The sequence below is a fragment of the Aptenodytes patagonicus genome, chromosome 11, assembly GCF_965638725.1.
Source record: "Aptenodytes patagonicus chromosome 11, bAptPat1.pri.cur, whole genome shotgun sequence".
Classification (NCBI taxonomy): domain Eukaryota; kingdom Metazoa; phylum Chordata; class Aves; order Sphenisciformes; family Spheniscidae; genus Aptenodytes; species Aptenodytes patagonicus.
The window spans coordinates 10439382-10452493 of NC_134959.1; the positions used below are offsets into that span (position 1 = coordinate 10439382).

Below are 13112 nucleotides of genomic sequence, written 5' to 3' on the forward strand. Positions count from 1 at the left end.
AGGCGTTTATCTTTAAGTGACCTTCAAAGTAGAGCCAGTAAAGCAATGAAAAGTAAAACAGGAATTTTATGTTGCAGGAACTGTAGAAAACTTTCTTTACATCCAAAAAGTGGTGAAATCGTAGCCAGTGATAGAGAATTGCGTTGAACTAGTAAAAACACGAACAGTGAACAAGGTAGATACGAAAGGGCGTAGACTGGAGCAAGTTCAAAGAGGTTTAAAATAATTAGGGCAACTTCAAACTAGATTACAAACTAAGCAGGCTTTATGGAAGATATAAATATGTGAGAGGCATGCCAAGACCAATTACTCTAATAAATTTGCTAATACACTGTATTTTCCTTTTGCATCATTTTCTTGGAGGTGAATTCCTTTTTGATATTTGCAATGACTGTGTAACCAGTCTAAAGTTAACAAAAATTGTTCCCATTTACACAATGACTATGTTTGGTACCACAAAGTAATTATTGCTTAGCTGCTTCTTCTATAGTATTTTCACTCTAAATAAATAAATAAATAAATAAATAAATAAATAAATAAAACCAGACAGGAATCCCCACAACTTTAATTCCTGAGAATTGTATGCCATTTTACCCCAAAATTGTTTGAGATGCCTTCCAGAAATACAGCAGCCATTTGGGAAACGTACTGCAAGATGTTCTGAAAGTACAAAACAATATGATCTGATTATTGGCCTCTAGATTGCAGAGCTACCAGGTACAAGCGTACAATCTAAGATTTACTATAACAGTATGTTGTCAATGCTGGTGATATTTATAAATGCATTTGGGGATACCGACATCTTCCACTGGAGCAGCTGTGTGGAGAATTGGAAATCATGAACAATTACTCCAAACTGCATGATTTTGCCGCTACGAAGGATAACAAAAAGGCTCCAAATTAAAAATATTGGAGAGCAAACAGAAACATGATGTAGCAAAATTGCCTGTCTTCTCTCGGGTACTGATTTGCACACTAGCCCTCTGTGCCTTTACTTTCAAGAGCTAGTGTTTTTCAAGTTGGGCTTGAACTTATATTTGCCTGTATTTTGAATGTTTTAGATTGCTCACATAAAGTAACCTGAACACAGCTCTAGTACTCTAATGAAATTTAAAGCTGATTTCCAAAGAGTCTTTCTGCACAAAGGTCTTCCTTACCAAACTTAAAAACTTTTTATTCAGTCATTAATGAACTATTTTCTGTCTATTTTACTTCTCTTTCTCAATGTTGGAAGGCCCTACAAAACCGTGCAACTAAATGATGTCAGTGTATCCATTTGTGCACTCAGATGCACTTGTCAGAAAATAGTTTCCTTTTATCTACCATCAAAACAAGACCACTTTCACTAGTGGTGAAATGTGAAAAAAAATAATAAAATAATACCGTCTTTGAATAATGTAGGAGGTTTTTTCCCCTCTTTTCCTGGATAATTTTCTGACTTCCTGATCTCCAGGAATTTGGTTTTTCCTTATGGTATGTTAATAGATTTTTAACCTAACAAACTGGAATACATTTACATAACAAGTTCTTTTTTCAATGATTTGCTCAGTGTGTTTCAGATGGTAGGGCTGGTCACTGGCATTCCATGGCATATTTTGTATTATGCAGTTAATGTGTCCAAAAAAAAAAGACACACTCTTCCTTGCATAGAGATTCCCCAACTCCTTTTTAAATTTTGCATCATGCAGCTGCTGTTTGAATGTTTATGGACATCAAACAAAACAGCTATTTTGAGTAGCCAGTGAAAGCTAAACACCTGTTGCTTGCTAGCATTGCATTTGCAGTGACCACTCTCTCCTCAGGCATACCCTCAGAACTTTTGGACTAGGAAGGGGTGATCCTGTTCAGATGTGGCAAGTGATGACACTCCCACCAGCACTCCCATTTCTTGTGCAAATATGTTTTGCACAGGTGAATATTAGCATGGCCTGAAACTCTGCTTTTCTTAAAGTTACAGGGCTTAGGCTGGTATCACCTCTCCTTTGAGAGCAGGAAATTTCTGTTCATGCATGTGTGTATACATAAAGATAAAAGGAACCATAGTACACTATCAAAGGACAAGATAAAATTACTCTTTTTCCCCCTCTCTAGGCAGAGATGAGCGATTCAGTTTTCTACTCAGCCCCCAAGAATCAACAGTAGTCCTGGGAAGTGGCTTCAGTCTTACAACTGAGGAGCCAGTCAAAGATTTGGCTTCATGCAGAGCTGCAGACCCTGCTATATAGGATTTAATGTCTCTGCAAACCAAACCTGAGTTTATGTCTCCATAAATTTACCTAAGGCTTTATTAAGATTATTCAAAAAATCCTTCCCCACTCTATCAGACTGAGTTCCTACCCTTAACTGTCAAACTGGAAAGGGACTGTGGGAGAATTATACTTACAGCTAAGCAGCCCTTAATCCAGTCCTTCAGGTTTATGCAAGATATCAGATCTCTTTTCTTCCCCCTCATTTATCCATTTTGTGTGTTAAGCTGGGGCAAAGATGGATTGTTTTGTTTTGGATGTTAAAGCATGTAAGTCAGTCAGAAGGCTAGGTGCCTCAGACATGGTACCCTTGTGATTTCTTTGGTATGCTTCACCTAGACCTCATCTGTCTCGAATACTGTTTAAATCAGCAACAACAGTATAGGGAGTATTTGTTTGAGTCTGAGACCCTTTTCACATCTGACAAAGAGGAGAAAGTGTTTTCATCTGCCCAGGTCTTTCAAAAGCAGGAAGATTGACTTCTGGTAGACATGGCTTTGTTGCTCAGGAAGGAGTTGCTTGTTACACAAAGTCATCTATTGTTTCTCCTCCTTTCAGATGAACAGAGCATTCTGCCGTGTAAAAAAGAAGAACTACAGTGTGGTGACGGACTCTGCCTCTTAAACTGGCTGCGCTGTCACTATAAGAAGGACTGTGGCAGAGACTACATGTCCATCAAACTAACATGCTCAAGTGAGTTACCCTTCATTTTCCTAAATCGTGATGCAATGTCCTATGAATGTGAATCCATTTGCTCACCGAATTGGTGTTTGTAGCAATATACTGTTCTAAACATTAGATTTGATGTGGTTTTGCTGTTGCAAGGATATGGATATTTAGAGGTTTATTTATTCATATGTCTAAATCATTTATACTGCATGCTGATTTCAAGTAGAATAGTAGACAAATATCAACAGTAGTGCAAATGGAAGATTTGGTTGAGCTCAAAATGCATTAAGCTAAATGTATTGTGAAGACTGCTGCCCTGAAACGCCAGTTGAGCGCGGGGGGGGGGGGGGGGGGGGGGGCGGGGGGGGAGCCTAGAAAAGGTAGTCGCTGTTGCTGGAATCAATTAGACACTAGCAGCTCTGCAGAGCAGTGACTGCTGGCCAGGCAGTCTGCACTTGGAAATGTTAATGTGAATACACAAACAAACTGCCAGCTGATTAAAATAATACTTGGGCAGGGGAGAGGTAAGAATTACTGTCAAGTCAGAGATATCCAGTGTATTTAAAGGAGTCATAGGGTAACTTTTGTAAACAGTGCAGATAGTTTTAGCCATTTGTTTTAGCCATTTGTTTTAGGACCAGATTTGTTGCAAATAAGTAGAAAGATGAGTTGGAGGATTTCTGATGAACAAAAGTGTGTTGTAATCGCAGCAATTGCTGTTTACTAGCTTGCTGTTTACTGTTCCTACTTTTTGCTCATTATGTTTACTTGTTAATTTCAAGTTACAGTTTTAATTCTGAAACCTTTCTTCTAACATACCCATTTTGTAATTAGCAACATCTAAGAGGTCAAATTACTTTTAGACATCTATTCTACACAGTACAAATAGGACGGATCACATACTGGTGTCACTAATTACTTGTCAGAAATATTTGCAGACTTGGGGTTTTAGTTAACACAACACTGTACACAGAAGAATGTAGCCGCAATTTTGCAAAAAGACTGGAAGTTACAACAGGGAGAGCAGATTTACAGCTACTGGCAATACACGTCAGATGAAAGTAAACCAAAAAATGAGTTTCTGGAGTAAGCCTAGTACACTCCATCCTCTAATGGGCATTCAGATGCATGGAGGCAAGAGAGAGCTAATCCAAAGTAAAACCCTCTGAAACATGCATAGTGTAGACAGCAGGCCCTCAACACCAACTGTTTAGTCTACAGGTCTGTGCTTGTCACAACCCACTACCTGGCTTTACAGTGGCATTCAAGCACTCATGCAAAACAAGCGCTCTGTAGAATTGATCATAGTCCATTAAGTAGAGCAGGATTCAGGTCAGATCCATGGAGCACGAAAGATTATGAGTTTATAATTGAGAATTCACAAGGGCTACAGTTAACGTGCATGGAAGGACACACAGACCTGAATTTAGGCAAGACCTCCGGTTCTTATGCTCTTAATTCCTAATCTAATCAGCAGAGCTAGACATGTAGTTTGTTTTCTTCTCTGAGAAAACATATTGGGTGTGGTCGTGGAAGATTTAATGGGAACACATTAGTTTTGATGGTCTTGCATTTTGCCTGGATCACATGAAAACCTTTCAGCGCTTACGTCGCATGTAAGTATGCATTATTTTCTGCCCTTCTATAAAGGTGTGCATAAAGTAAGTAGTGAGTGGCAACAGATTATTTTTAATATATGTAGAGATATATTTTTTCTAAATACAAAGCTGTCAATTCAGTGCTAGCAAGAAAAAACTACAACAATGACAGCTCACAAAATAGAGTCAAATAGTCACAGGCTTGCTCTGAACACATTACAGTAGTTAAAAGCTAAAAAACACAAAACCAACAGATCATTTGCAATGGTTACAGAAGCGCACACAAATCAGAAATTGCCTAGAGGAAAAATTCATTGTTTTTCAATGGAAAGACTGATTTGCTGTTCACAGATGAACCTGAGAGCAGAGTGTCATCCAGCGAGGCACTCACACCTGTCACTTCATATATACTTCACAGACACACAAATGTTTCAGACGAGACGAGTGCCAAAGCACCTCTCTCGTGTTGGTTTTGCTGAATAATGGCAAGACCTGTTAGGAGATCAGCACCAACAGAAAAATCTACACAGAACGGCTACGCAATTAGATCTGGTGTACCATTTCCTTCAGTCTCATACTGTCCAGAATAGCACTGCTACCGAGTAATAAAGGACCAGGCAGTGACAGAGCTAGATGGAATTCAAAAGCTGACAGATAGGTTTCCATATGCAGTTAGCATTCGCATTGGGAAGTCATGTCTGAACACGTGGCTAAATGAGCACGTGAAAAAAGTACTTGTGTATAAAAAAAAAAAACTCTTTGTGACTAATCTATAGGTAACATTATATAATATGTATATAAGGGAGTGTGTATCTATATAAATATATGTCATCTTTATTCTTTTTATTTCTATATATGTGCAAGATAGAGGCACTCCACTTGAATTATTTATTGTTCTTATTTCTAACCTTCTGCTTTTGTAATACTAACATCTAAACATTTAGCCCATAGTTTAGAAAACACTTTTGTTCATTCAGTCTATTTCATCCTAATGCATTTTAGAATTTCCTGGCAGGATCCAAGAATGTGTGATGCCCACTGAAGGCAATAGTCATTTAAAGTACTACACCCTTGAGCCATAAAACATGAATAAAAATATCAGGGTTTTACCTATTAGTTACTGTTATTCTTTCTCATCTTAAATTTGTTACATTTACTTTACAGTTAACGGCATCTCCATTCAGAAATTTTATTTTCTTTTGGCCAAGAAAAACTTATCTAGTTCATATGAAACCCACACATAATAAAAAAACCAGGTACCAAGAAGGAAGTGTAGTTCCTTTATTGCATGTTTTTCTGTTCAAGCACTAGTAATAGACACCTTTAAAGCTTGTCTCAATCATACAACCTATCCATTACTTATTTTCTGTGTCCTTGGACAATTTGTCATGCTGTTTAAGGAAACTGATTAAAAATGCAAATAGATCTATCACATTAGAATGTTGTTTTCTTATTTTAATGTTTTCAGAGACACAGGGATTGTAACTTTCTTTTTTAATTGAAAATGATTTTTTTTATATATATAAAATAGTAGAAATTTACTTTCATACTATTATTTCAACAACCTAAAAACCTTTTGATAAGTGGCATTAAGTCACTTAAACATGTTTTTTAACAACAGGCAAGTATAGCGTACTGTAGAGCTACAGCTATCAAACTATCACTAGTAAAAAAATGTATGGCCATCATCTCCCCATGTATGTTTAGAGGCCGCATCTGCATTCCCCCACACTCACGCACACAAATTCCCAGTGAAAATTTTGACCTTCTGCTAAATTTCTGTTTCTTCAAGGACAAAAGCTAATGTAATATTTTCTGAGTCAAAATGATGGTAGTCAGCAGTGTCATCACTAGTCTGTGTATTTATACATGCACATTACTAGCGTGCAATAGAGCCTATTACTACCTGTAGTTACGATGAATTAACTGGAAAGGAGGAGGAAAAAGACAGCTGTTGTCTGGGCTTTTTTTAAACCCAAACAAAAGCTATAGTCCAAATTTCTGCCATGCAATATGGTATTCCTTGACTAAAAATGCCTCAATGGATGCTAAGCAGATGTTCTGAAATGAGTTTCCATTGAGGTGGAAGTTTATAATTCTCATCATAAATCATAACATAAAACTAGTATATAGACAGGTTAAAATTTCCATTTTTATCATGTTACAAATAAATAATTTCAGCATTAAAAAAATAACAGAATAAACCCATATTCCAGCTTTTGAGTTGTCTGTGAAAACAGCCCTTGTCAAAGTTATTCTTAGTTATGGAAACTGAAAATCACGATATGCTGGAATTTAAATCCCTTTCTATTGCTTAAAGTAAGTTGTTGTTGGAGCAGTGTTTTTATCATCAATGATTTTATGCTTACAGCCTGAAATTATGCAGAGGGAAGTGAAAAGCTTAAGCAGCACTTAGCATTAAATCTTATTAAGATTTGAGAGGATCCTCCATGGTGTACAATTCTTCATCTAGCATTTGTATCCTGCAGCAGTAGACCAGCTCTTTTCTCCAGATTAAGCTCAGTCAGTTAAAGATCGTGCCATCACAGTTGCTCACCTCCATCCACTAACTAGAAAGAATCATCCTCATAAACCAGTTGATGGAATGATTAAAATGCATGCTCCCTAAACTGTGCTAAAGACCACACCAGCTAGGAAGGATAGCTTTATATTTAAATAGAGGGGTTGAATCAACTCCTCAGATTTTGCCAGCAGCTTATTAGGAAGTTTTCTGTGAACCTCAAGAATTATGGGGAGAGTAACCCCTAGCAAAAAGAGAAAAACTATCATAGAGTTCTAGTATCTTCACAAGCATCTGTTCTGGTTGAAGCATAGCTTGTTGAAAGCTTGACCCTGAAAAAGTAGGCTCAGGATTACTTCCTGATCCCAAAAATTCTGAGTACAGGAGGTCCACATATTGTACTATGTATAGAGGAAAGTGTCCATAAATGCTGTTCGGATCACAATCCCTGCTTCTAATGAAAGGATTGAACATACGAGCATATTGCACAGCACTCAACAAGACAGCAAATGAACCCTCTGAGTACTACTCACAAGACTGTTTTCCATGTAATTAGCAAAGCACTTTTGTGATAGGATCAATTAATTACATTGCCAAGCAGCTGGTGATACTGTCACATAGTGAGCAGAGGTCTGTTTCTTAAATTCATTATATGGAATGTTTATCAAAGTCCAAAAAGACTTTCAGTGCTGATAACACACTTTACTGTGTTATTTTGTTTTGCTCTTTCTATTTTAATTTTTTTCCACTTCCTTCCCCCACCTCTGGCTTTCTAGACACCCAAGATACCTTTTAGTAAAGCTGAAACAGCAGTAATAGTGCTGTTTCTATATGACAGCTAGTGGTTACACAGCACATGTACCATAAAGAACACACATATCTTTTGCAACTGTGTTGAAAAATCTGTACAATAATTTTACTTTGAAACATACATCAACATGCATCAAATTGGAAAATGAGAACCTTTTCAGGTGCTTCTGAAAAGCAGTACAGTTCACTCCCCAGTAAATACCTACAGTCAGGACTTAGGTACTTAGCTGTTTCTACTCACCGGCAAGTCTGTCATCAGCTTTTGAGACTGCAGAATTTTTGGTGGAGTACAGCTATACAGGGATTCCCAGGGAAGCTGATCACATGCAACTTCATTTGGCAAAGCTGGAATAAAACAGCAATTCAGTCTCAGCTATCAACTAATATAATAGAACAGTCACCCAGAAGAACCAGGATAAAATATAGCCACCAAAGTAAAAGGAAGGGATGCCTTTCCTATTGCCCCAAGAAAATTATCCCATCAATCTGAAAACTGGTCAATCATTCCTATCAACACTAGAGTTCTTAAAAATGCATCACAGAAGCATGGTGGTTTTTTGCTTTGGACTAGATTAGATCCTCTCTGATGGTACTTAGGTTTAAACTAGCAGCTCTAGTGTGAGTATTCAGGCCTTTAAACAAACACACAACTTCAGATGATAGAATCCAAAAGCATGGAACGTTGTGGTTTGTGCAGGTTTAAAAACAAAAAACTTTTCCACAGTATACCATAGAAGTTTATTTGTCCAACAGTTTTCTTTTTTGGTCTGAGAAAGCCTTTTTTCTTTAAACAGAGAAATAAACGGCCAAGTTCCTCAGTCTGTTATATGTGCTCACTATGCATGTACATTCACTCCAGGGGATTTTGGATTTGTCTGTAATTAAGGGGAATGCGTGAGATCTACTTCTTAAACACTGGCAGTACATCAACCACAGGAGCAAACTTACGATAGAGTGAAAGGGAAATGACTTTCAAATCACCTCCTGCCCACCATGTCATTAATGCCTAACCTAATATTCTGGATTCACATACTTAAGCATTGGAAGAGAATAAAATGAGAACCTTTTGTTCTAGCATTTATAAAATCAGATACGCTAGTGCCTATAATGGGGGCTCCCTGTACCAGTAACTACTACCATGTGGTCTTAGTACTCATTTAGAGTAAGAGATTGCTTTGTATCAGCTATGCAGGTAAGCAGGATCTCAGAAATGGGAAGGGCAAAGGAAAAAGATGCTAAGAAAGGAGTTCAGAAATAAATACCTAGGAGAGGGGAAAAACAAAACTGTCAGCTCTTTTTCTCAACCGTATTACACCAGTTTTACCATCATGTAGCTCACTGAAATCTCTTGTGGCCCACTGCTGTAAGACAAGAATGAGGCCATGGTATTTTGAGGATATCCACCACTATTGTGGGAAGTCCAGTCACACTGGAACTCTTGACATTATTATTTGTCCAGTTATGAACAAATGGCAGAGACTTTCAATGTTTCCTATTTGAGACAGTGAGAAAGATTCCAGAGGGCTTACACACAGAATGGTGGTTATAAAGGAAAGACAGACTATAGTATTTTACACATCCTTTCAGACCTAGGCATGTATGGGAAAAGCTTTGCAGCTAGCCACGGTAAGGTGGATTTTCAGGGAAGGGAAGGGAATCAAGAAAATCTTGGGTCCTCAAAATCAACATCCACACTATCTACTGAAAGTAAGAGCTGACTTTCCAGTGAGGCTATATTTCAGGAGAGATTTCCATCATAAGTTTAGCATGTTGCTAAAAGATGGAAAACATCCGTGCTATTGCTGCAAACCATAGTCTAGCTCTGGCAGAAAGAGCCTCAACAAGTGGTGCATCGAACAAGAAGAATGCAGGTAAGTTCTTTTGAGAGGAGGGAATCTTTGTTCTTTTTGTAGCACCTCACACATCCAGTTTCCTAACCATGGCTTCTATGCATTATGGTGATACAAGTAAAGAATAACAGTACCAGTTGGTGTGTTGAGCCATAGCTCTGATATTCCTAAAAGGCTGTTTATGGCATCACAGTAATCAACAACAGCTTGACAAGCTATGTGTGTGCATTCATAGAGATGATTCTCACACAAGCAACAGTATATGCTTACCAACAGGTGATGTGTGCATACACATATATAAACACAGCTCTGTAAAAGAGGTGCCTTAATGCAGAAAGAAAAAATAAAACAGGAATTAATTCATAATGCAGGATTATAAATCCCCATAATTCAGTTAATTTTTACCCTCCATAGTTATCTTGGCTTTCAGAGATAAAACAGTTACTTCCTTAGCTTACTCTGAGAGCTTAATTTTAGCATTTAGGAAGCAAAACACTGACATGAAAGTATTTCATTTAATGTGCAGCTACCATGAAATTCAGCCTAATGGGAAAGAACATGGACTATTTAAAGTGTATTTCAAGTATGAATGTATTTGCCTATTCCTTCCTGTACCAGTCAACCAGAATCACCACATTAAAAAAAAATGCATTCTCGTATGTTTCTTCCTCTCTCTTTCTCCCCCTTTTTCTTTCTTGTGCTCTCTTTTCTTAACTTGACCGACAGTGATTTTTCACTGTTAAATCCTCTTGAATCAGTAGAACCACTGCTAAGTCTTAACAAAAGCATTGTACTACATGTACTCAAGGGAAGCTACCCTGAGAAGCAATGCATGGATTTGTTCCAGTTGAGAAAACAAGCTAATATTTCCCTTGCCGTAAGAGGAAATCAAACGTATAATCTCTGCTCAAGGGTTAACCATAGATTTCTGAGAAAATACACTCAGCAAAATAGCACTTAAGATGTACTTGCCTTCACCTACTTCTTTTCCAGTCCTCTGGAATGGAAAATGCCAACCATTTAGCATAGAAGTTTACATGCATACAAAAATTTTAGCTATCATTTAGTGTCTCAAATTATCTATGTGCTTTTTTTTAAGGCTGTATTATTTATTTAGAGACTTTCCTAAAACCATGAGAAAGTAGTATTAAAGGCTAAAATTCTGCTTCAGATTTAAACACATATTTTCATGGGAACCAATGAATTTGCCCCACTGAAGCCAAAGATAGTCATAACCTGTGCAATCGTTGCTCGCACTTCCAAGGGTTACATGACTGGAGTCTTTTGTACCAAAGAAATTAAGTGTCTTCTATGTCACTTGATACTTCTCTTTTTATTATTAAAGTAATTAAACACTGCACAAAAACTGAAGATAACTGTCATGAAGACTTCATTTAAGGCTCGTATTAACAGGAGCCAGGTTTATGTTTGTTCTAAAAGCTGCATCTACACAGATAATCCCACAGATTGCCTTTCTATTAAGTACCACAGGCCATTTGGATTAATAATCTCCATCACTCTCTATGCAGCTTTATATAAAGTCATGTAGGTAATCCTGCCTATGGAAAGTTCTCTCTTGATAAACCTGCCTAGAGTCAACCAGGACGGTTAACATAATCTTACCATGAGGCTGTTGAGGAAAGTATGTTTGAATACTATCCAGACTGTGATTTTGGACAGTTCTTGTCAGAAAAGCAGATTTCAAGGGAGGCACGGCACTGTTATTTAAACAACTATTATGTGAACATAACAGCGCTTGAGATAACAGCGTGACAACAGTCATTGAAAATATTAAAAACTTTAACCTAATGAATGCATTCTCCTGTTTCCATTCATTCCAAGTTAAGTCCATTAGATGTCCTTTTAAACTTATCCCAACTGAAGAAAAGGAATTTGTCATTTCACAATCTCCTTGCAAATTTGTATCCAAGCTTCTCCTAGTCCTTGCAAACAGTTTCAGGGAAGGTATACAGACCCTTTGAGTACAGGTGTTACATACTCTAGATCGTCACTGGAGACAGGTACTCAGGAAGGTGATTCATAGAGGTTCGGCCTGCCCTGTAGATGCATCCAGTCTCTCCTTACAAATGGGAGACCTATAAAGCATTGATTCCTAAACTAAGCTCCAAAGTGAAGTTCCAAAAGTGGGTGAATACTTGCTCTTAATCTGGTGATACTGTTATGCACCACTGAAATAAATAGGAAAACCTAGTTTTAGTGGTCATTGAAGGAAACACAAATGGAAGGCATGTCCGAGGCACTGTCTTACAGGAAAGAACTCCGAACTCAAGAGACCCAGTCTGTCCTGAGTCTGCCAATTTCTTCCTGAGAAGTCATTTCATCTTCCTTTAACTTCACTTCTTCACCTAGCAAATGTACATAGCTATACTTGTCAGCTTTAAAAATTGCTGTATTATAGGTACCCTAGCACTCTTAGGAAGCAATAGAATTATATTCCTTATATTCAGGAATATCTTTATAATACAAGCTTCTCTGTCAGGAAAAAGACTTCAGCATCCCAAAAAAAGATAAAGGGAGGGGGGAAAGGAAAAAAAAAAAAAATCTGTCTGCATCTAATTTGGGGGCACCTTAGTAAATCAGTTCTTATGATCTTGCTGACTAATTCAGGCTTCTTAAGACATCAAATTGTTTGTTGTAATGATAGTTTAAACAATCTTTATCATGCAATTAAGTTCTGAATTCACTGCTACTTGTTACTCTTACTCTTTGCTTGCTTAGTCACAAGAAGATGCTTTGGCCTCCAGTTAGATTTCAGTTCTTTGGAGCATTCATGAAATTCATTTTTGGTTTATTAGGATAATTTAGATTGTTGTGGAAATTACTCTCTACTTTTTCCCTGTTACAGCAATATGCAGCCTATTGCATACAAAAATGGTGTTGCTGGACTTGTTTATAAATTTCTTGCACTACCTTAGTCTGGATTATCAAAACTAATGACAACAATATCCTCTTCTACAACTTTTATTTATCTTTTCTAAGGATTAATTTGAAAGACTGCTTCTTCTAGTGCTGTTATGTTTATTCAGCATATTTTTCTCTTTTATTTGCTAACATTAAGTTTTATTTAATGCATATTGTACTGTCTGCTGAGGGTCAGTATTTGTTAATCTTGCCTGATATAAAAATCCTACTCACATACAAACTTCTGTAAGCAGAAATGAACAATGGACATAATTGAAATAGCCCTAAGTAACTGTTAATTAGAGCAGAACTTTTATCTGTATTATGCATCTTTAGTTTGATAACTTATCTTTTTATAAGCACGTAGCTAAAAAGAATAGAGGGTTTAGGAAATAACAACTAAGCATAGAATTCTGGCATACAGTAAACATAAAAGGCAAGCCCGCATGGCTCTGGCACCCTTTGTCTCCTAGCTAGAGAAATTAGGAATGGCTAA

The 13112-nt window shown here is 37.3% G+C and overlaps 1 protein-coding gene across 1 annotated transcript in view; it reads left to right on the plus strand.

The window, feature by feature from the left end:
• BEAN1 (brain expressed associated with NEDD4 1) overlaps positions 1-13112 on the plus strand; it is a 64532-nt gene that overhangs the window by 10304 nt on the left and 41116 nt on the right. Inside the window, 1 exon segment of the mRNA XM_076349105.1 lies at positions 2805-2939. Coding sequence (XP_076205220.1) covers positions 2805-2939 — 135 coding nt within the window.